Raw genomic sequence first — 25,591 nt, forward strand, 5'->3', positions numbered from 1 at the left:
TTATAAACATACTACAGGGAAAATGGTTGGCTGTATTGTTACTTGTAATAATAACAATTGTATTGTAAAATTTTTAATGTGCTGCCCAGTTTCTCAATTGAAGGTAAACTGAAATATGTGACGTCGCCGCTACACCTGTCACAATGAAATCCGAATTACTGTCTGTCTGCTTTATTCCTGTCTTTCCATTTCTTCACTTCATCTCTCCCTCCCTCCCTCCCTCTCTGCCTGCTGCGTGCCCGGGCTATAATGTGCTCCTATGGTTGTAGTAAGCAGGCCACAGTGTCTCTGAGGCCTTGTGCTACACCACCATTACTATCTGGCTTGCCTCCACTACAAATTGGATGAACAGGCACTGACACATTTTCAATATTATTACATTAAACCAAGTGGATTTTGATTGATAACCTAATATTGGCCTAATGCAAAACATCAATCATGGCAAGTATATTAATTATTTAATATTGTGGCGTAATTCAGAAATCGATGCCGCCTCTACGTTGAAGGCATGGAGGGAGGGAGGGAGAGAGGAAGGGAGAGATAAGGAGAAAAAGAAAGCGCTGTCCCTGAAGACCTCAGCAGATTATATGATGTTTTGAAAAGAGAGATGAGGATGTAAAATGGTGTGTGTTTGTGTGTGTGTGTGTGTGTGTGTGTGTGTGTGTGTGTGTGTGTCTCTAATGGATAGAGCCATCCCTTCGGCCCTGGTGCGGACAGCGCCGGACAGCTTGCCCTTGATAAAGTCAAGACAACAGATGACAGAGTGGAGAGATTAAATGCATGTGAAGAGCTTAATAAAGGCTGGATCACAAAAATAAAAGACAGAGAGAGAGAGAAAAAAAAAAAAGACGTGGTTATAAAGAAAAGGAGTGAGGGGGGAAGAAAAAAGCGAAGGGAAATGAGTGGAGGAGGAGGGATCGAGCGCTGCGTCTCCCCTGTGTTAGATTGTTTCTCACTAATTGCGCTTCATTAGCGGATTACACACACTGTCACCACGGTAACAAATGTCTTGCCCGTCATGTATAATGAATGTGGCGGGGTGTTTGTCAGAATGTAATGTAATTACGGCTAGATGAAGTTTGCCTTAAGTGGTTGACTTGTCTGCATGTGGCTCACTGACAGAGCAAAGAATAAACAAGCAAACATCTCCGTGACTTCTTTTTCCTTCTTGTTTGTTAATATTTATGTTTTCCTTCATTCCTTCGTACCATTATTTAGAAATGTTGATGATGTGGGAACGGCTTAGGTCTGTGGTCACACTGGGTATATGGGACCTGGCCCTGATGGATGGATGGACGGACGGATAGATGGAGGAAAGTAGGGAAGGGGTGGGATGGATTAGACAGTATGTAATTTTAGAGATGGTGTAGATTTACACTGTGATGCTGCTGGCTGCATTAGCAACTGAAGCCTGTCGATAAGCCTTCCTCCCTCTCAGCATACACACATATACACAGAGAAAGAGAGAAAGCGAGAGAGAGACAGACAGACACAGAGAGAGAGAGAGAGAGAGAGAGCGAGTGAAACGCCACTGCCAGGGTGGAGTTGTCAGTAATGGGGGCCAGAGTTGGATGAGGGGGGTGCTGGGATCGGGGACGGGGCTGTTTGTGTTCTCTTGATCTGTTGATTTCCACTGCTGCAAATTTGAAATGTGCCAAAATTGCATCTATTATTTACTGCCAATTTGCTCTTTTTAAAAACCGACTGCCCCCCACACCCACCCACCCTCCTCTTCTTCCACGTCCCCAGCTCGCCTTTTCTGCCGTTGCTACCCTGATAATCACACACACATTTTTTTTATTAATTCACAGATAATAAGCTCTGAGTTCTCTCTCTCTGTACTTGAAAATTATTATTATTATGACTGCCAGCAGTGCTGCGACAGTATCAGTTAACCTCTGTGTGGTGTCGACGCAAACACACACACACGCACTTCAGTCTGAACAATTAGGATGTTTATTCATTATCCGTTTTATTTTTCCTTTTGATTTACCGAAACCCTTTTTGATGTCACCTGCTGACTGCTCGCTCAACAACTGAAAGAGGAACACAATGAGGTGACTGTGACTGTTGCTGACTGTATCCTAGCAAGAGCTGGAACAATTAATCAAATAGTCCATCAATAGACAATGAATGGGCAACTACATTGGCAGGTGTCAGGTTCTCAAATGTGAATATTGTTTTCTTAATCTACTTCTGAAAAATAAAGTCTATCTTTGGACTGATGGTTGGACAGAAAACATTTGAAGTTAAAGGTGCATTGTGTTGTTTTGGGAAAGACATTTTAATCAGAAGAGAAAGATGTTCACTGACTGATTTTTGATACTTAATCAAGCTAATGATTATGATAAACAAGCTCTTGGTTTTCATAACTGAATAGACTGAATAAACTGACCGTAGAGGACAACACTGTTTCATACTGTTTTACTTTGTTTATATGTGATGCACCCTGACACCCTTCTAGCTTCAAACAGTGTTCTGGGAACCTTATTTTCCTCTGAGAGCAGCTTGTTTATTCAGTTATGGAACAAATAAATATATCTGAGTTTCTATTATTGCCTCATTAATATTGTAAATATTAAAATTCTGGGTTTGATTTTCTTCTCCAAAACTACATAGTACCCCTTTATTTTTTTTCATTCAAGCCTGTGAAAACTGTTTGTTAAACGAACCAAATAATCAACAAAATAGTGGATAGATTAATTAACTATAGAAATAATCATTAGTTGCGGCTCTAATTCCAGCTAGAAATGTTCATTAACCACATTTGGGATAGAGTTTGTTCTTCTGTCTCTCGTGTGTATATGTGTTTGTATTTTTTGGTGGCTGTGTGTGTATGCGTCTGCAAAAATGTTCTTTTTATTAAATGACGTTTTGTGTCGGCACTTTATTTACAGTGGGGGAAATGTGTTGTTGTGTTGCAGGGACGCCGGGAACATCAAAGGCAGATTAGAACATCTGGTAAGTTTTATTCGACACCCCCCTCCCCTCTGTTATCCCTCACATATACACACACTCACTCTCTCTCTCTCTCTCTCACACACACACACACACACACACACACACACACACACACACACACACACAGACACACACACTTTGATATCTGCATTCCTAATGAAACCTCCGGAATCGGAGCCGAATACCTGCAGCTAACAGGCAGGGAGAGAAAGAGACAGAGAAAACAGTGATAGAGGGAGGGTTGTGTCTCCCCGAGGGTCTGGTCCAGCTTTTATATTAGCGTTTCATTTATCCCATATTCTGCCCAAACACACTCTCTCTCTCTCTCACACACACACACACACACACACACACACACACACACACACACACACACACACACACACACACACACACACACACACACACACACACACACACAGGTTATCCACTGTGTTCCCTTTTAATTATTTGTGGATATTTGCAGGGTTTCTGCATGTGAGCAGACCTGTTTGCACATGGATAGGAAGAAATATGAAAGGATAATATTTATATTTTTTTTTAGACATGAATGTTGGAGGCATTCACACACACACACACACACAAGCACACACCCACTCTCCTTCTCCCTCTCCCTCCTCCTGACAGCATGGGGCCCTTCCCTCAGTCTTCTCCCATCCATGAATGGAGGGCCCGCTGGAAACGCTCTCCCGGGACAGACCTGAAAATTTAATAGCGATCATTTCCAAGGTTCCTCTTGCTACTCGCTTTAATACGGGGTCAGAGTGCTGTGCAACAAAGTGAAAAGGTTCTCTCTCCTCTTTTTGGGTGGGAAGGAACCGAGGTTTGATGTGCCCCATATTCCAAGGGATGAATTATAGACAGGGGTCAGCGAGGGTCCCGGCTCTCTGTGGATGTCTCGCGCCCTCCCTCCCTCGCCTCACTGCATACTAAACCTCAGCCCCCAGCACCCTACGCAAATGACCCCCCGCCCCTCCACGTGCTACGCAAATGACCCTGAATATGCCACACAAATGACTGGCCCCCGAAATTCAAACAGTTCTCAGTAACTCTCCGCTCTCCAACTTATCCACACAGCGAGCGGTGGATAAGACAAAGTTCAACCTCAGCTCTCAACGTTACGAAGCTCACTCGCGGAATTGTTCCCTAATGTTTTTATTGACTGTATTCAGAACTCCCATTGAAGAGGAAGTAGACTTAAGAGTAGAGTGATTACTATTATTACATGCACAGTTATGATTGACACCACTTTTTTGTTCCGCTATGTTATGAGGGCCCTATATGTTATATAGATTTCTCACTCAGATGCGCACTTAAATTAAAATGAGGGACATTAAATATAGTGCACGATACAGTAATGGTCTAGTTTGGGTTTGGAGATGTCTGTGGGTGGGTCCGGAGGTGTGATTGATGCAGTGTTCCATAAAAGGTGGTGTGAATTATTCAGGAGAGGATTACATGCATAAACAGCATTAATCAATACATGCATTGGCAGTTATATCTGGGCAAACATTAGGCAGAATGTGACTCATGTGGAGATGAGATTATCTCTTAAAGCAAGTGAAGGAATGCAAACTCATTTCCATACGACACAAGGGATACTGCAGGGTGAATACTGTCCGTGCAGACTAATATTTCTCTATAAGCACATCATGTATAGAAGAAGTTGCAAATGATGTTTCATGTTTGCTAGTATAGTGACTTTTTAAACCAACAACAAAGATGACAATGTGTTAGCTTTCCTCTGAAAGAAAAGACCCAGTCACCTTTAGTCAACTCTAGTTTTACATTTTGACCGAGAAGTGGTGAGGAATGACTGGATATCTTAAAAGCGATCATTCAGATTTAAAAAAATGTATTCTGAAATGCAGTGGGAGGCTAATGAAGTTTTTTTTAAAACAGGTAGGATATGTTCCCCTCCTGTTGGTTATGAGTCTGGCTGCGGCGTTTTCAATCAGCTGAAGTTTACATCATTGTGTATATTAGCGTTAGCGTTAGGTTTCTTGGCAGGGGTTAGTGAAGCTGGTTTGCATGTGTGTTTTATATGGTTTTTGCATTAAGTGGACCTATGGGGACAGATTATATCATGTTTGCATTAGGCCCTTAATAACTGCCTCATCTTTAGCAGGGTAGCTCAGGAATTACACACACACACACACACACACACACACACAAACACACATTAGTGTATTTACCAGTGCTTTTTTTGTATATGTGTCTTTGGGAATTTGAATACCTGAATACTGAGTGTTTGAATTTATGGGTGTGTTTATGCTTATGGGGAGATTGCACCCCAGTAGTCAGCTGCCTGGGGAGTGCAAGACTCTGATTACGATTCGGGACGGAGAACCGTAAATAATGGAGCTCGTCTCCCTCTGAGGTGGAGTTGCTGGGCTGTTCTAAGTGTTGCTTCGCTCTATACCTCACACATATATCCCAGCAGATTTCTAAGCAGGCATTTATGGCTGTCTGTTGATGTACTGCTCTTAAGATTAGTGCACCAACCATATTGACACTTATCATGTTTTTTTTGTTTGTTTTTTTTGCCTAGCTCTAGTCATATTATCAGTTACCTCCATCCTGGTAACATCATTTTTTATGATAATTTACCTCCTAATATTAATTTAAATCAGTTGCAAAAGTTGTCAGAGTCTGTTGTTTATTCATAACAAAAACAAAACTTGCAAAATTTCCACACTGATGTGACAATCAAGCTTCTGTTCAAATAATTCTCGCTCTTGATTTTTCATGATGAATACTAACGGTACCTCCTCCTGTTAAGTTAACAGTCTGAGTGAATGACTGCTGCAGTAATTAGGCGGGCAATTAAGATTTATGTGGTCTGAGGGTTGTTTTATTGTTCGTGTTTGTTTTGTTTTCGTATTTCAGCAGATTGACTCAACGCGATCAGTGGCAATACAGACAGAAAGACTGAAGCTAATTGCTCCCAGTGCTCTGCGTTAGTCTCTGCTTTTGTATACGCGCGCACACACACGCATATGAAACACACATACAAAAGCACTGAAGTTTGGAGTTGTATGATTCCTTGCTCTGGGAGAAACTCAGCGATAGTGAAAGAGGTGGCCTACAGCAGCTAATCAGTCCAGATGCACAGCTTCATAGAGAGAAGTAGAAGAAAGCCAGCAGCTCAATCAATACACAAGGAATCAGCCTCATCAGGATTACTGGCTCAATCAGCAGCTGTACCCAGCGTTCTACCGTGCACAGTGCCCGGGGAGGAAGAGAAGAAGAAAGAGGGGCGTAGATGAAGAACAGGGGGGAAAGGGAGATGCGTCATCGGTCTGAGGATGGGTGTTTGAATAAGTTGCAGTGGTGTTGAGCATGAAAAGCTGGTATACAGGTCGTCCCAGCGCTGCAGGTTGAGTTGAGGTCACAGGAAACTGAAGGGACTCATCTGTGTTGTCAGTGGCGAGTTTGAATTAGTCTTCGATGGGACAAAGTAGGCCTTTCGTAAAAGCAACCACAATGTGTTGGTGGAATTGTTGTGCTCTTATTTTGGGGAAAGAAAAATACTACTATATGGAATAGGTGTTTTAATTAAAGGTGTTTCAATTAAATGACATCTTGGACAAATTAAGTCGGTATACTATATAAAGTCAGCTTAGTATTATAGGTGTAACAATTCAGAAACTACCTGAAAGGCCCTGTCACAAACCTCTTCTTCATCACTTTAACTTTCACCTTTAACCTGACTAACTCACATGTCAGAAAAATCTGACTTCCTGCTGTTTTATAGTCCTGTAAACAAAAAGTCGACAAAAGAACAAAAACTGCGGGTGGAAAAATTCATTTTCTCCTCAAACTTGAGTCCATTTTTATTTTTAACTCAAGTTTTGTCAAGGCTGATGGACTCTGTGCTCGCTCTGAGGCACCCTGCAATAAACCGCACTACGTGCTGCATTCAGGGGCTGCTTGTAAACTACTAACATTAAAGGTGCAAAGTATCTTTGTTTTCATGAATGAATAAACTGAATAAACACACTGACTTCTATTATGACCTCATTAATATTGTAAATATACAAATTCGGAGTTTATGTTTTTCTCCAAAACTACATAGTGCCCCTTTAAGTCTTACGTTTGTGCAATTTCCTGAAGGATTTCATTCTCACATAATGAATATCAGATACCAGAATATCCAGTTCAAACAGTCCACTGAGTTATAATATCTGGCTCTAGGTTAAAGCTGTTGCCAGAGAAATGCTTCATTTAATTTCTGTATTGAGTTTCTATTCCTCTACAGTGTCAAGAGATCAAACTGTTGTTTCCCAAATGGCCTTTAGACCCTTAATCAGATGGTATCTGTATGAAAGAAGATATCAGTAATTTCACTCGCTTAACTTGATGTCACTGCCATCATAATGTTGAAATATACTGGTTGAGTGAAGTTATGCAGGGATACATGACACAACTTCTGTTTCAGTACAGTAAAGTATGAAAAACTCCCTTCAAGCTACTTATTATGTTTTTAAAGATCATAGCTTAGACAGGACAACGAAATCAGTCAAAAAATAATATAGGACAATGAAATGGAAAAAAATAATAATCAATTTTTGTCAACTTTTTTAAAAAATCTCGCTCTCCCAAGTTAGTATTTTGCTGTTGAAGCCACTTCTTTTCTGACAGCTGCCCAACACTCCTCATTTTATTCTAAAAATATTCTACAGCATCAACAATTTATTTATACAAAGTTTCTCTGCATCATAAGCAGGCGTGTTTGCTTCATCCGATAAAGGAACGTAGAAGCGAAGCAGTTAGATCTCTTTTCTTGATGCGTCTCCAGATTGCTGTACACATGGCTTACTTCAGGGATGGCTGATGTCGTCCCAGTGTCCCTCAGTGAGTTGAAGAGTTTACAGAGGCAAATAGCCTCGTTGGTCTACTGACAGACAGGCAACAGCAGCTGTAGGCAGGACAACACACTCAGTCACACACCAAGAATGCGACAAATGTTGTCTCAGAGTGAGTTGACCTGAAGTTGTCTCAGTGTAAAAGACAAGAATTCGGGGTCAGAATTATAAATAATTGTTTCTTTTCTTTATTCTGCTTCTCTCCTCACTGTCCGACTCTAATTGTCTCATCAAACACTTTCTTTTTTTTTTATCTCTTGCTGTATCTCTTTCTTTGTTTTTCTGCTTTCTTCATTTCTAATGCGATTGTATAGGATAAAGAGGTGGAAATACAGCTCAGAGAGAGAGATTCTGGACAGATAAAGGATAGGAAAGGGATGGGGGGAGCAGGGTGTTGATAATCTGCAAACAGATTTCCATGCTTATTACACTAATGATTTCATGATATTTGATGTGGTGGCGGCGGGGGTTGGGAGGATGCGGAAGCACGGGAGGAGGGGGTGGGGTGGGCTCTTTTCTCTCTCTCATCTCGACGGCGCGGCTAAATGATGGAGTAATTTGAGTGACCTCTGACTTGGGGCAGGCCCAGACGTAATTGCATGTCATTCTGGCACGGAAGAAGGCGAAGAGGAGGAGGAGGAGGGGGGGGGCTTCACAAAATACAACGTATCCCCCTCCCTGTCTTTCCCTCCTTCCTTGCATATCACTTGTTTTTCTGTCTCCTTTTCACGCGTCTCCATCACTGTCTTCCCCTCCGTCTCACCGCGGCTCGCTCCTTGAGTGTTTCCAAAAAAATAAAAAACAAAGTCCCCCCCCCCAAACAAAAGAAAGATTGCATTAATTTTCAAATGATGATATTACATTAAGCGCGGAGATCTCATATATCAAAACGTGAGAACTACTCCCTTACTGTATGTGCTTCATCTTAATGGTATCGCTGGATGTCAAGGGCATGGAGGAAATTAAATCGGAAAGTGCAGATAGACCAAAGAAGATATTATCTCTGGATGATTGCAGTTTTGATAGGTATTCCAGTGAATTTCATTTTCTCCGGATGGGGAGAAGATGAGTTAGCCTGCACATTTGCTCATTTTTCTTCTACATGATTTATGTGAGTTGAGTATAAAACTCTCTCCTTCTACCCCCCACCCCCACCCCCCGCTTCACCCTCGCCGCCTCCCCCTTTATCGGGAACACATACATGCATGCACGCACACACACACACAGGGTAGTAAATTACTGCCTTTGAGTCGTATCCTGGCTGGGGCGGTTTACGCGGGCGTACGTTCTTGTACGGTTGTATGTGGGGTTTTGTGTATTCGTGCGCACGTGCATGTTTCGGCGTGTGCGTTCGTGTGTCTGAGATAGCAGCAGAGCCATCAGCGGGAATGATTCCAGGGAGACGGGGGAGTGTCATTACTCAGACTTGTTTACATTCTAAATACGTAATGAAATCTTGTTGGTAATAATGACGGGAATAAAAGTTTGGGAAATTGTAAAAGTGGTGAAGTTTGAGAAATGAGCCCCGGCCTGTGAAATAGCATTTGGGGGCAGGAAACGACATTATTATGCAGTGCTCCTGCCTGCCTGAGACATGAAGATGAACTGCTGGCGGGCCATAAAATGCTGTTAGCCCTAGCCTGAAGTATGGCACATTGTAAAAGAGCCCTGATCCCATATTGCCATTATATATAAAAGTATAGCCATACACAACATTATTTTTCATATAAGATGAGCTCCGATACAGAGTGGCCCAGGCCCCCCAAATACAAACACTGATAGGCAGATTTTTTTTCCCCTCCTTATAAAATATATAAATAAACATATTGCCATGGAACCCATCTCTGCCCTGATCTTATAGACCTCGATATTAAAAACAGAAATATTGCATTTTCTAGGGGCTCTGTTTTCCCCTGTCCTCTTTTGGGTATGGGATATATGTGTGTTTGTTTGGGTCGAGCGGGAGCGAGGCGTAGAGGAAGAGGAGGAGATGAGGAGGAAGCCCGAGCGGAATGCAACAAATGAAAGAAAATGGAAACAGATGAAGACTTTAAAAATATAATGAGATGAATATTGAGCGTATCAGCTCCAGAATAAAGAGAGACGGTCGAGTTTGGCGCTGTGTGTGTGCGGGTCTATATTGAAACTGTTTATTGACAGATATTTATGGTTACAGTAGCGCAATTAAGATTAATGTTACAGTATATGATGATGTCACTAGTGTCCCATGTTGCTCAGAATGGTGTTTTGGAGACGTTTGGAAACTGTCAGGTGAGTTCAGTCATTTATATATTCAGATTCTTTAGATTTTTGGTTGGATCTATGATGCAGGAAAGGAGGGAGTACATTTCACAAAGATCTCTGGCTTTGACTGCATTTTTTAATATGTATACATTTATAATGCTGCAATTTATCTGTTGACCTTGAACATTTAGTACTGTTAAACATGAGTTTTATAAGGAATTAGGTAATCTAAAACTTTTACAGCGAGGATGATTTTATTTGTCTGAGGTTTTTTTGGGAGGCTGGCTATTTGGAAAATGTACTTTTTTCTTAGAGGACATACGAGAGAGACACGAGTCACTTGCTTTGTCACGGCTTTTGTCCTTTATGCAACATTTCAGGAGACAGTATTTCATTTGGCCCCTCTCAGCACAAGGAAAATGATAACTTGCATTATCTTTGAAACTAATTATCCTCAGTGATTTGTAGCAATATGCCAAAAAAAAAAGGTGGGAAATCAACATTTAAAATGACACAAAATCAGTTTTATTAATGAGTATCTGGCACTGCACTCTATTTTCAGTGGAAAGGAACTTAGACTATTTTTATTTAATCACTTATGAATGCAGGATTCTAATGAGACAATAGATAACACCGTTTAGATCAGAAATCTGTGGGGTTCTATTTTTACTCCAAATACTTCCTCTTCCTGCTTAAATGTTTTGTGCATGGAAGCACATGCATCTCATGTTCTGTGGAGTTGTAGTAGAGATGAGATGAGCTGCCCCGACGCTGCTCCTCCGAGCTGCCTGCGAGATGATGGTTTACTGTGTCGGCAGATCCAACAGCTCGACTAATCATCAGGAGGCCCAGCGGTGCTTCTCTCTCTCTCTCTCTCTCTCTCTCTCTCTCTCTCTCTCTCTCTCTCTCTCTCTCTCTCTCTCTCTCTCTCTCTCTCTCTCTCTCTCTCTCTCTCTCTCTCTGTTTCTCTCTCTCTCTCTCTCTGTTTTTCTCTCTCTCTCTCTCTCTCTCTCTCTCTCTCTCTCTCTCTCTCTCTCTCTCTCTGTTTCTCTCTCTCTCTCTCTCTCTCTCTCTCTCTGACCCACAGTATCTATCTAACCCATCATTGCCACATCGTCCTGCCCTCTCTCTCCCTGGTCTCTTCCTCACTTCCTCAGTTTTTGCTTTGTGTCTCACCTGATCCAGGAACTGAATCTGGTCATCGCAGATTGAGTGAATGACGTATAATTAGTCAGGAAAGGACAACTGAAAGTGTGTGATGTGTGCTCCTGATGGAGGTTTACCCTTTTTCTACTCTTTCTCATGTCTTTTTCTGCTCACAAGTCATAAATTAATTCTTGCTGTTGTGAGGTATGATAGATGGAGTAAATCATGCAGAGACGGGGCGGTCTGACCACAATCTTGCGATAGAGGGCCTATCTGACCCGCTCTGCTTTAACAGGCTTTTATTCATCTGCCGACCTGACGTACTTTGCTTTGTCTGGCCGGCCTCAGGCCCACTGATAAAAACAATAAGAGTAGTCCCCTGGACCAGAGCGTGACTACAAAAAGATTAAATTTCCTGCATGCTGCACCTCATTACACGCAGCGTAGCATTGTTTTTACCAAGCCGAGAGAGGATTGTTTATTCTTCTAATGGGACGTGTTTATTTTTGACTACCGGGACAGACGCTGGGCACTTAGGCTCAACTAAGTGCGCCTCAGTGCATCTGTCATCGCTGTGGCGAGTTAGGCGGACGAGCTAAAGACATACTGTGAGCATGCTGGACTTCCTGTCACTTTCAGGGCAAGATTTAAGCGGGTGTGGGCGTCAATAATAGCCCAATAATAGTAGATTCTTTTGTGACAGCTACTTGAAAAGGAGGATGTTAAAAAAAAAGCATCTCTTTACACCTCAAAAGAGAGAGAGAGGAAATACATGGCCTGTGTTGCTGATAATAACACCTGCACCATACAGGCATGACTAGATTTCATAATGCAGCATGTATAGAGGGCTGCTGCTGCTCTTCTAGGTGTTTCAGCCATAACAAACAAAAGAGATATTTCAAGGTCCGGGCCTGTGAAACTGTAATACTCAGTTTTTGCAGTGGAAAGGAAAGAAGGACGGATTTAAGCTTCTCAATCAAAACTATTTTTGTCACTTTTCATGTTTACAGCCGAGTGCAATTATCACATCCCTCCCCTCTCTACGATGTCCAGGGAACAGCCATAAACACTTTTGCATCCATACGACATAGTTCTTTTTGAGCATGGTCCTGCCTTGAAGGTGGCCACGGCTCGGTTGGTAAAGCAGGTGGTCAATTACTCTCAGGTTTTTGTGGTGGCGCTCCTTGTCTGTATGTCAAAGTGTCCTTGAGCGGGACACTAAACTCTGAACCACTCTTAATGAGCAGGCCAGCTCCTTGCACAGCACTATCACTCTGTATTTGTGGGTATTTGAGAGACGCTGTAAAGCACTTGGTTCAGCAGTTTATAAGTACACTCAATCTACTGTATGTACGACTGTAACAGACCACCATTTAACAGTTAAAGCTTCCACATTTCTACCTGCTTAAAGCTTCTCTCTTGATGTCTTGTCCTGTCTATGTCCTTATTTTCTGTCTTCATTTTTAATTTCTTCCTCACCTTCCCTCATCTTCTCACTCTACCGCTTTTTGTCTGCAATACTTCTCGAGCTCTGAAGAAAACAAAAGCAACTTTCTCCGTCTCATCTTCGGTCCCCCTCTGACTGCTACCTCTTTCCTCACAGTGTGATCATTTAAAGCCCCTGTAAGGAAAGCGCTGCTCATTCCAAACACACACTGCCACCTTACTCCCTCGAAACACACACACACACACACACCCACACACACACACACGGAGTCCTTCTCTCTGTGTCTCATGTTTGTTTGTGTGCCTCGGAAAAGGCACAGTTCTAATTGAGGGGCGAAGCCACTTCAGATGCAGCGGGTGCCTCTCTCCCAGTGGGGGGAACAGAGATCTGCCTCTGGGGAGCACAATTAACGCCTTTTTATTGTTTACTAATGAATTACACACAGAGGAAGCAGGCATGCATGTGTGAATTACAGAGAAAAATAGAGAGTTTGTTGGGAAACAAAAACATGCATTGCTTTGTGTGTGTGTTTGCTGTCAGCTGTAAGTTGACTTCTAAAGTACCTTTCACTTCAGTTGTGACAAACATTTGATGTTAATCGTCCTGTGTCAGCTTCGTTCTGAAGGCAGGAAGCACAAACTTGTACTGATTTTTCTGCATTTTTCTGCAGGCCAATCCAACAAATCACGCATGGCTGCTGTGGTACTTGGTGCTAAAACTGAACATCTAACCAGACTCCAACCAGTGATGTTATAACAAATAGTTTCTTTGACATCATAAAAAAGCAAGTTGCTTAAAAGTTTCAGCAGCAACGGAGAATGCAGCAGCGTGTGATTCAGTGTTGTAATACCCACAGCTGGCAGGTCTGTGCGTGTGTTTGTGTTTGTGTTTTTGTGTGTGTGAATTGAGGATGCATGGACTTACACATGCCTTAAGGCCAATGTAAACAAATGCTAATGTAATTACCGAGGGGGCGTCGTAATAAACTGTAACTAAGATGATTGCACAGCGCGCAATGATCAGGTTAGTTAAGCTGTAATGTGTTATTGCTCTAAACGTCTGGTCGCACCAAGACTGATTCCTGCCTCGTTCTAATTGTTCATCAGACTAAGCCCCTTTCCACATTTTAACGGTTTCGAATTCGGCCAAGGACTTTTATTTTGCGATATTTAATCTTTTCTTTTGCTGTAAAATTGTTCCTGGGAAAGCAAAGATGCCAAAACGCAAGAAATGAATGTTCTGAAATGTGCCCCTATCACTTCTTTGTGAGGGGGGATGGAAAGTGTGTGTAGACGTCTGTGTGTGGGTGAAGGCCTCAAGTGTTCTTCATCTTCTGCGGCATAATAGTGATTAGTAATTTCAGCTGTCGAGCAGTGCCAGTCAGCGTGAGCATGATCCACCATGTCACCTGCTACAGGGGATGCACACACACACACACACACACACACACACACACACACACACACACACACACACACACACACACACATCTATGTTGCATTAAGTGTGCGTCAGGCTGTCTGCAGTGCCTTGATGTGCGTTCCATCTAGAATACTGCACCCTGACACCGCTACATTAAAGGGGGTCATTATATTTCCCTGGCTGCCACCGAAAAGTGACGTTTTTACAAAGTGACAAGTTTACAGTTTGATAAATCAGATTTTTTTGCTGTGGGGTGGGGAGCCGGGAGAAGGAATGGTGGGAGGAAGAGCTGCAGAGGAGAAGGAGAAGGGAGGAAGCGCTGCCTGTCAGCGACGCCCCGGCCCTGTCGTCTAAATGATGCTCCCAGGCAGCAGATTCAGATCCCATCCCCATTAGCATTTAATTTCTCTCTAATCCTACACAGTCTCCACCGCTGCATGGTAACGAGGGCCGCTGCGCCACGGCAGTGCCGGAAAAACCTCCGAGAGCAATCTGCGCACACGGTCGCCTTTTACAGCTCCGTGCCCTGTCATAGCCATCATTCTTCCTTGACAATTAAGACCCTCAAATCTAATAGCAGTGATATTGGAATTACAGCGAGGCCCTTTTGAGGGCATGTCAGGAAAAAGGGTTGCCCCTCCCAATACAGCTGTCAAAGCACAAGGCCCTCCCCCCGTTCATGCCCGCTAAGCGTTTCTGATGTACACACACACACACACACACACACACACACACACACACACACACACACACACACACACACACACACACACACACACACACACACACACACACTCTCACACACAACGGGAAGGGGAATATGTTGAGTCTTTGGCTGTGATCTTTGTAAAATGTGCTCTCTGTGCCCTCTTATCCAACTCTCCGAAGACTTGTTACAGCAGCTTTTGTTTTCTCTCTTCTCCTCTCTCTCTCTCTTTGTCTCTAAATTTCTCTTCATCTCATCCTCATTGATTCTCCCTGGTGTGTCAGAGATGTTGTTGCTTTCTGTTTTTCACTAGCAGGGCTTTTACAGACGACTAGACTAGTAGATTGGTGAAGTTGTCCCTCAGTGCTCCGCAAGGACAGTTTCACTCTAATGGTTTTGCAGTTAAAAATTATCCTGGGTAAAATATATTTCAGCCTGAGGGAGGCAACAGTTTTAGAGCTAGATTGCATACAGTAGATAAAGTTGTGTCAGTGTGGAGGCTGTCTGGTCTGTCATGAATCGGGCTGCAGGGTGGTATACTAATAAAGTAGATCAGCCTTTAAAATGATGCTTGGGGGAAGCCTTTGCTTTTGAGCAACATACTGAGCCCCTTTCAGCTCAAGGCTTTACTCTGTAGGTGCCCCTGACCTTCTGTATAAGAGGAAAAAAAATCTCATTAAAAAAAATCGATGATAAAAGATCATCACACTGTTGACTAATTTTCTGTTTTGTTTTCCCTGTTCGTCTTCTGCAGACTCCGGCAGAGCAAGCTAAAGTTCGAATGCATTTGGTCCTTCAGGCTGCAGGTAAGAGGATGATTCTTCCTGTCTGATCTCACTTAATCTTTCATTTGCAGAACCGTTTTACCAGTTGTGGTCACTCACTCATTCAGGGACAGCCTTAAAAGACATCATGTGAGAATACTGTGTAGAGCAGTGCTGAATCACTTAGTTCCTAGGCAGAGATGTGTCTCTCTAGCTATCCAAGCAGCCTGGTTCTAGGGAAACTTTGATTCATAGTCATACCCCTGTGATATCACCCAGGACTATGCAGTAGAGCAAGTATTTCCTATGTATTTGTGGTAATGTTTTTGCAAATACAGCACCACAAATTCTTGCTTTAATACTTTTTTATGATGATTATTTGATCATGTGAGCACTTCATGCATGCAAGTCAGGAGGCTTGTATAGTTCTGTGCTGTGTGGACATTAAAGCTGCAATGTTTATCCAATTAAGCTGCAGCTATGTTCATAATCAGTTGGTCTTTTTTTATTTTATTTTTTTTTCATTTTATTGTTATTTTTTTCAAATTCATTTAGCTTTTTTCATGGCTTCATTTAAACAGCTGCCACATGTTAGATTCCAAATCAATTCCAAACATTGGCCTTGTGTGCAAGGGACACAGCCTCTGTACATGGGCAGTATGTCACTACCAGCTGAGCTACCAGGGCACCCTAGATCCATTTGAGTAATTTTTAAGGAGAAAAAAGTCAATTTCTGTGATTGCAGCTTCTTAAATGTAAACACATTCTAGTTTTCTTATTCCTCTATGACAGTAAATGTAATTTCTTTGGGTTGTTGACAAAACAGTACATTTGAGGATGTCATCTGGGTTTTTAAGAAACATAATTTTTCAAGAACAAATCAAGAATGATTGACAGATCAGTCTCTTGAAATAATCATTGCAGCCTTAGTGGATATTTAGTGCAATGACTCTTGTTCCATTGATCTTTTTTGCACCACATGTTCAAATCCAGTTGAATCTAATTGTAAAGCCACTTGAAAGTCAATGATTAAATAGATGTAATTAAAAAAACAAGAAAAGAACCACCTATTTTAAGCTATATTTTGCAGCCCTACAACACAAATGTAGCTGCACTGAGCTTGGAATCAGTTTTGTACTTGTTTTCCCACACACAGACTCGCAGTGCACACCACCAAGAAACTCGCGCACACACACTCTCCCGCTCACCACTCCGAGTGCTTCTGGGCCCATATTCACTGCAGCTTAATTTCAAACACTCCTCCCAGTACATAAGTCATAGATGTCACCATGCACGCGGGTGTATATATTCCAGTGTGTATTCGAGGGGTAGAGTTGCGAGCCAGATGTGACAGGCAGAGATTGACTGTGGAGAAAGATGTCTTCATGTTTACAGTCATGCGCACACACACACACACACACACACACACACACACGCCGTACAGCCCAGCACTTCAGAACAGGGCTCTAATTTCACCACAGGAAATATATGAAAGAACCAGGCGTCTATACATCATCTATAAAGCACCCAGCAGCCGCACACTTACCTCACTTAAGACTTGTTCGGCTGTACTGTAGGCCACAGAACAACGCTGCAACCCCCTGCTGTGATCTCACTGATTTGAACTCTGTGAGTCATATTTTACTTATTTCATCATGCTTTAAATTAATTGTGCCGTTTACATTTTGATATTTTTTTAGGACAATTTAACTCCAAATGTTCCTCCGCTCAGTTTTGTTGTCCATCACGTATCAGACTCGTGCTCCCTGCACTGCCACCCCGAGGCTGATGTTGCACTAATGGTGGTGAAGTGTCGTAAAATAGAGCATGTGGCTTTGAGTGCAGTGGGCCCAGACTGATGCAGACGCAGGCCCAGGGCCAGACGTGGACTAGAGGAGAGGGTTTTAATGCACTGGACATGTCTCTGGTTTTCTTCTCTTTGCTGGAGGCTTCCAAAAGAACAGGTTTATGGCTCAGTCTTCAGCAGAGAGCCCAGGCTGGCCTGTATCAGGCCTTTGGGTGCCCGTGATCATATCATTCCTAACGATCTACAGTAAAATACAAATGACTTGATAAAGTAGTTTATATTTGGTACTTGAACTGATTTATGATTTTATCTGAGCCTCATTTTCTGCTGCTTTTCCTCTGTCATTGCCCTTCGCTAATTTAAATCATGTTTGTGTAATTACAAATATTATGGATAGCTTTTTTTTTCTCATAGGCCTCTGACCCTGCAGCTGCTAAGTCTCTCACTGCCAAATCCACTAAATTCATCATATCTCTTATTATTCTCTCCGTTTTCTCTTGTCCCTCTCCGTATATCTGTCCGCTCGCTCTCCGTCTCACTGTCTTTGTTCCAGTGCTGTTAGCGGACAGAGGGAGATAGGGATGGAGAAAAGGGAGGGATGGAGGGCGAGAAGGAAGCAGCAGATGTTGGGAGGTTGTGTGAATGTTAATGTCCTGACGTAGCCGTGGAGCTTAAGCCTCCTCCTCCTTCCCTCCGTTCCTCTCTGAGCGCCCGCCAGGCTTTCTCTCTCGGGGTCTCCTGACATCCTTAAAGCCCGTGGCTCTCCACTCCTCTCCTCCTCTCTGCTCTCCTCCACCTCTTTCTCTCCCATCACCCTCCCCTCCCCACTCTCCCTCCTTTTGTCCGTCTATGGACTCTCTCTAGTCAGTAGAGAGCAGATCATCCCATGGCTAAAGCGGCTCAGGCCTTTGTGTTGGGGGGCTCTGTGGACCTGTAATGAGCCCCCTCGGCTGGCCCGCTGGCCTGCTTAGCGCTCACTGGGGGCTTTAAGAGAGAGAGAGAGAGAGAGACAGAGTGTTTGTGTGTGTGTGTGTGTGTGTGTGTGTGTGTGTGTGTGCGCGTGTGTGTGTGTGTGTGTGCGCGCGCGTGCGCGCATGTGCGTGTGGGATGAGGAGGTGAGAGGAGGAGGGCAACACTGGCCCCCAATGAAAGAGCTGGATGGATATGTTTATGGGTCACTTCCTGCTTGGCCTACATATCAAACACACACACACATACACACACACACACACACACACACACACACACACACTACACCCCAAATTTTCAAGACAAATTCAATTGCTAATTAGATTATTAAAAAAAGATTATTTTTACAATTTCATTGTTTGTAACTTTTATTTTTTCTCTTGACTTTTGTAAAAATGAAACTGGCTTTATAATTGTCATAATAAGCATTAAATACTAATGAAACATACATATGTTTTAAATAGAAATATTAATCATTCATTCTGAATTATCTGACTTTCAAGGAGGGTTGTTACAGTGTGAGAATCATAGTTAAAATATATTATGTCTTTATTAAGTTTTACATGTTGTCCCTGCTCTGGGGGCCTGATTCCAGCCTGCATTGGCCAGATTACAGACGAATCTCTTGCACAGGTTGAGGATGTTAAGCCTGTTATAGTTGGACAGTATATACAGTATAATAAGGTTATAATAGGATATAATAGGTTACGTCATTGCTGGGTCAGGCAGTCTAGTCTATCTTGAATGTGTCTACTTTCCAAGTGAATCTTAGAGATATTTAATGTTCTCTGAATTATTTTTCAAAACACATAATGATGCATAGTGCAGTAGTCAGAGACATTTAAGGTGCAATGTTAAAACAAGGTCCACACACTATTGCTCCCTTAGGTGCAATGTATTAGCACATCTATAAGTGATATGTCGAGCTAAATCCAAATCTGATGAAGAGCATTTGCTCAAAACGTCACTTGTAGACGTGCAAATAAAATGCACCTAGGGGAGCTACGGTGTGCAGACCTTTATTCATGTATTACAACCGTCACGTAACTTCATTGGCTACTAGATCTGCTCTATGTGAACAAACTAGGCACGATAGAGTAATTTAGCCAACTAGATGGCGATGCTGATTGGATAAATTACTTGATGTGGCTGTTTCTCGGGTGATGTATCGTAGATAGTGCAATAAGAGTAATGCAGCGTTGCAGATGAGGAGCTTGTGCCAAAATAGAGAAATTTATAGGCAAAGGCCGAGCCCGTCTATAGTCAATGATACATTTCACAATTTAGAAGAAGAATCACAATCCAAATTTTGAAATAGATTGTGGTCTTATTTTTTCAAGGTGTGGAACCTTTTTGTTTGTCACTAGGGTGTGTTTTTTTGTATTTCCATTCATTCATATACAGTATAATTCCCCACATACACACACAGAGCAACCACGCTACCCCTGCATATCTATTATGCTCCTTTCTTTTCAGCCACTTGCTCCATTTGCGGCTCTTTTCAGAGCAGTGTCCATTTCCACTCAAATGAGCATGAGCGCTGTGCACTACAGCGGGCCTCTCCTTATCCACACGTCAATAGGGAGTGTTTGCAGAACACCCACTAAGGACCTGAAGGGCCAGGGGTCATCAAAACCTCCGTCTTCTCCCTGTTTGAACCTTTGACAGAAGCAAAACAAACAATCCTTAAGATCTCATCAGAGGCTTGAACTTGGCAGGGGCTCGCTGGTCTGAATTAACTTTCTCTAATAGTTTGTCTAAGTTTGACACCTGGCTGGAGTTGGTGTAGAAACTTTCTGAGTTTGATGATATAACTATCTAACAACTCAGTGTTTGGTTTAAAGCTAAAGCTACTTGAAATTACAACACTTACTGCTGAAATTCAAAGAGGATCTTTTTGTGCGAAAATAGAGCAAGAAAGAAATGCTTGTACAGAAGTGAAGGACTAAATCATATAAAATCAGTCTTTTACTTAAGGTGTGAAATATGAATGAGTGATGCAGTTCATCCATCTAATATTCAGAAAATTAGAGACATTTGACTTAGATTATAAAGCCAGTTTCTGAAGAATCTTTGAATCTCCCCCTTCAGCAAATCTAAATACTGTAGAATTAAAACAAATGTATAATTCGTCTTCCTGACACTAGTGACTTGTATTTAACTTAGAAATAATTTAGAAAGTCAAACAATATTGACATAAAACAAGCATAACCCTTTTTTATGAATGTTTTTCCTGCAGTTTCAAGAAAGTTGACAGGAGAGAAATTCGAGAGTGAGGGTTGGGTAGTACTCTTGCCTGAATTGATCGGGCGTGTTGCTGTTACCCGTACAGTGTCACAGACCGCTGGCCCACCAGGACGTCCAATTTAACCAGAGTTTAAGAATCACCAGCCATGTGTGTGTGCCTTTCCTGCAGGTCTGTGATCGCTCGTGTCAGTAAGAGTGTTTCTGTCTTGTTTGTGTCTGTACGTTTTCTGTCTGTTTATATCAGCTCTCTGATCAAGTGACAGACATAAAGAGGCAAGAGGGGGGAACCAGCCGAGCTTAGCAACACCATGCAATCAGACTAATTCTTCCACAGTAAATATGGGGTATTAGGCTTCTCTGTCGCAGCAGGGGTCCTGAAGAAACACACACAAGCACACACACACACACACACCCTTTCTCCCTGCTTCTCTCCTCCGTCTTCCTTGTGCTTCCAGTACCAGCCGTCCCCTCCCTCCGCCCCAGCCCACCCCCTTAGGCCCTGACAGATGTGTGCTGAACAGACCACATACATGGAGGGTGTCACCTTACCCCCTCTGGAACTAAAGGGCTAATGCGCCACATTTAGGAGGCTGCCGCCCTTTGTTCTGCCAGGGTAAGAGGTGACGGGGATTGGGAGACTGACCTAGCTCTTAACATGACCCGAGTCTCCTTCTTTATTTTCCATGTATTTTTTCTGTCTATAAACTTGTTTTCCACCTTCTCAGTCTTTCAATTTTCTCTCAGCCACTTGTGTACATTCATTGTCGTCTTCCTAATATTAAGCAGTCCTCTGTGGAATGCAGTGCAGGATTTGTTTGCCAGTGAATTACAGTTATCTCACATTATCCATCCTCATCATGTTGCCATCGCTCTGGTCGTAGCACCACTTTTTGTGTGACGTGTCAAAAATGCCAGTCACGGGTGATCTTTTTCTCAAAGGGGATTTCTCTGTAAAAACACAAGGGAATTACCCAGTAATAACTCCAAAGTACATGTTCTCTGTGCTAAGTGTGTTATTGTAACAGCAGCAGCAGCAGCAGCACGCCACTTACTTGACTGGGAGCAGGTTGAACTGAAACCAGGGCTTTTGCTGCCATTAGTGTGGGGGGTATTTGATACAAAAGATAGTAAACTGTTTGATGGCGGCATTATTTTTAAGAATATGATATTTAGTTTTGAGGTTCAGGGATTCTTGTTTTTTTTTTTATTACTGCTGATTACTGCTGATTTTTCTGATGTGACAGTAAAGATTCAGTAAGATCAGAAAGAGCACAAAAAAGCAAAACAAAAAAAACAGGCTTGGAGTGAAACAGCTAATCATAAATCACATAGTCTAATGATTAAAACAGGCTGGTCCGTAGAGAAGATTTGCTAGTGTTTACCCTGCAGGACCTTTTAAACATTGGGTTAAAAAAGCTTCAACTTAACAAATCAGCGGAGATGCTTCCAGGTTAGCTGCGTTGTAGGGATTTAGTTTGATACTTTTTTGTGTTTTCTTTTTCCTCTCTTTTGAAATGTTTGTTGGAAATATTCAAGCCAAAGACTAGAAAATGTAACAACATAGCTTATTTATAATATTCAAATAAACAAAACAATTGCACAACAGCAGAAATCCCCTTCGCATCAGTGCAGGAATGTGTCTTCTGTTGTCCTTCGGGAGGATAATGGCACAGGGGTGTCCTGTAATTTAGTCTCTGTAACCATTGATCAGCTGGATTTATGTGCCATTACCTCACTGTTCCAGTCAACAGTCGTAATTATGTCTCACAGAGAGAGAAGGAGAGAGAGAAAGAGCGGGGCCTTCAGTAACACGGGACCCAAATACCTGAATAAGCTTTTATCAAGCAGCCCCTGCCGCTGCTCACTTAGCAGCAGATTGACACTGGTGTCGGACTGACTGACCTCCAGATGAGAGGGGTGGATGGATGGTTGGATAGATGGAAGGGTTTGTCGAGCTTGGTTAGAGAGCCATACCTCATAGTAAGAGACCTGTGCCTCGAGCAGTTGCTCTGACCCTCTCCAAAGAAGTGTTTACGCTTTAAAGATGCTTGTGAGTTTAAAGAGGGAATCTGTTTGAAAAGGGCTCCCTGCACCTACTAGTGGATTTTTTTTTTTTTCAGTAAGAAATAAGCCTTCCAGTTCAAAGGTGTTTGTCAATGGCTGAGTGACCTAAGGAAGGCATGGATCGAGTTTTATGTACAATTGATTTTTGGTTTGTTTTATGGGCATAATAAACGCAGGACCTGCTACGTACAGGTTTTTTCTTTGCTATTGTGAGCTTCTGATTTCATCCTCCTCACCCTTCCAGTGGTGTAGTTGCAGAAGATTTCACAGGGACTATTCTGTAAATTTGGCATTGGAATTAGTCAATTAGTAGTCTGAACTTCATCACACAACTATTTAGATTTTTTAAAAAAAAATAATAATAATAATAAAATACACTGGTTCTAGCTCCTTGAATGTGAACATGGTTTTCTCTCCTCAATCTTTAGGTTTCAGGCTGAACAAAACAAGATATTTCTGGAAATTGTGATGCAGATATTTCATGATATTGTGTGATTTTATGAGCATTAACCTCCTCAGTTGGAAAATAATCAACTGAAAAATGTATAAGAAAAGTATTAATGAGGCATTGTATTAAAAAAAAGGAAATGAATGAAGCTGTAACCATTTCTTGCTATATTGTTAAGATGATATGTCTGCTATGTTGATAATCTGGTGACCTTTAATGTCATTTTGCAGCAATAATTTAAAACTCTCAAGCTCCACTGTCTCACATGTGGGAATTTGCTGCTTTTCTCAGGTGCTTTTATTGGAAACTGAATATGTTTGCATTTTTCGACTGATGGTTGGACAAAACAGGACGAAACAAGACGTCTAAACAATGAATTAATTTGTTGAGAAAAGAATCATTAGTTGCAGCCCTAAAAGTAATTAATATATTTGATGCATGAGTAGGTGTTTTATTTGGTTGCTGGATTGCATGTTTATCACATTTTGTTGTCAGTTATTCTTATTTCAATGATAGTCGTCATTTTCCTGAGATTGAAGGTCTCGGGTGTAAAAAAAAAGTACTTGTCAAATTAGTGTACAACTTTCCTTTCCTTGCTTTAGTTAACAATATATACTGTACTAGAGAGAGCCGCTGAGAGGAAATTCTCTGATTCTGCGTCTGAGTTGTGTGTATGTGTGTGAGAAAGAGAGAGGGAGATTGAAATGGCTTTGTTTTTCTTCTGTGGGCAGATTTCAAACAGCATCTGGCGAGCCCTTGAAAAAGACCATTATGAGTATGTTCAAATCCAAACTGAATCATTTTTGCACCATCCTCCCTCCTTCTTCTCTCCTCCTTGTTGTCAGACACATGGTGATATCCTTCCCTCCTCCCTCCCTGCCTCCTTCTCTCTCTCTCTCTCTCTCTCTCTCTCTCTCTCTCTCTCTCTCTCTCTCTCTCTCTCTCCCCGCTTCTCTCAACATGTAGACATTTCCATAACAGAAAAAGAATATTTTTAATTTGCTGCTTTCCATAATTTTGCAGCATATGGTATAAACGATTTTGATGCAAATGTATGTGCTAATTATTTGCAGATGAGCCTTAAACAGGCCAGCCATTGAAGTGGAATGAAAGCAAATTTGCAATCACCTTAAATTTTGCTAACCATTTACTGTTAAGTAAACTTTGCTAAGTAATTTAATTACCTTGGACCGTTGGCAGGCGCTCAGGGCCGTTTTTTTGGTTGGGTGTGGAGGGGGAGGCTGAATGCAAAGAATGCAGAAAGAGAGAGAGGGAGATGAGAAGAAAAGAGTAAAGACTGTATACTGCGACAGTATTATTGAATTCTCACCATGTGGCAGGTATTGCTGGAAAATATTTTTGTTGCCTGGGCACCTTTTGTGAGGGAAAGGTAAGGAAGAGATAAAAATCTTTTTACAAGGTGTCTTGTGACATCATTTGGGTTTTAGGATATCTTTAGGTTTGTGTGTTTGTGCATTTGTCTACAAGGGCTGAATGGATGTATCTCTCTGATTGGCTCTGAAATAGACATAAATGCATGGATTGGAAGTGTAGACCTGTACATTCCTGCCGTTCCCGCCCTCAGACACACATTTTTCATGTTAAGGCCAGGGCTGCACGACAATGCTAATCCGATTATAAAACAGTTATTGATGCATCTAAAAAAAAAAAAAAATGTTTCTTTGATTCATGTTGTCTAACTGTGTTGAAATAAATACATTTACTTCTATTTCTTTTGCTCACACTCAATCATCCCATTATGGTCCAGTTTAGAGTAAAATAGCAATCAGGATATCCTCACCAGCCCCATCCTTTTGTCCAAATATGGTTGCATAATGTCCTAAAAAAACAATGCAGCGACAGCCAAAATGCCTAACTTGATCCAGTGGTGACATTTATCTCTTACAAATCTCTTTTCAAATAAATAAATAAATAAATGGAGATCTATGTGCGCTGATGGACGGGAGGCTTGAGTGGGATGTTTCCCCGCCTTTCACCCAGTGCATGCTGGGAAAAGCACCAGCCCCCCTTTGACCCTGAATAAGAATAAGCAGGTATAGAAAATGGATGGATGAATGATCAGCGTTCCTGTCATAGATGGGCCAGGATGGGTTGCTGCAGCAACCTTGGCCTTCGCACACTAATCACACTGGCTTCTTCTGATGGCTCTTTAGGTGATTGAATTGATTGGTTGTATTACTTTAAAGGGCAGCAGCAACTCCAACGCTTGTTTGATGTCACTTGATCTACAAATGAAATATTTCCTAATGATGGACCCTGGCACAAAATGATACCGTATTTGGTGTTTTTGTGCTTTTTTTAATTTGATCATTGTCCTAGTATGGTAATCATTTTTAGACTTTTTTAGATTAAGCTAAAGTCCTTGGTTAAAATTACTTAACGTCCTGATACCTTAATGTGCAGCTCAGCTGTTACGCTCCAGGATTGAGTCTCTGGGGATGGCAAATGTAAATGCAGGCAAATGGGATGAATGATGT

General features: G+C 42.0%; 1 protein-coding gene across 3 annotated transcripts in view; it reads left to right on the forward strand.

Annotated features, from left to right (window-relative positions):
• The window catches only part of rsrc1 (arginine/serine-rich coiled-coil 1), a 150,867-nt gene that overhangs the window by 70,216 nt on the left and 55,060 nt on the right, over nucleotides 1-25,591 (forward strand). For all 3 annotated transcript variants that reach the window (XM_037083363.1, XM_037083355.1, XM_037083373.1), the window contains 2 exons: nucleotides 2,925-2,961; nucleotides 15,549-15,600. In XM_037083363.1, coding sequence (XP_036939258.1) covers nucleotides 2,925-2,961; nucleotides 15,549-15,600 — 89 coding nt within the window. The remainder of the gene's footprint in view (nucleotides 1-2,924; nucleotides 2,962-15,548; nucleotides 15,601-25,591) is intronic.

This window comes from Acanthopagrus latus, chromosome 2, assembly GCF_904848185.1.
Source record: "Acanthopagrus latus isolate v.2019 chromosome 2, fAcaLat1.1, whole genome shotgun sequence".
Taxonomy (NCBI): domain Eukaryota; kingdom Metazoa; phylum Chordata; class Actinopteri; order Spariformes; family Sparidae; genus Acanthopagrus; species Acanthopagrus latus.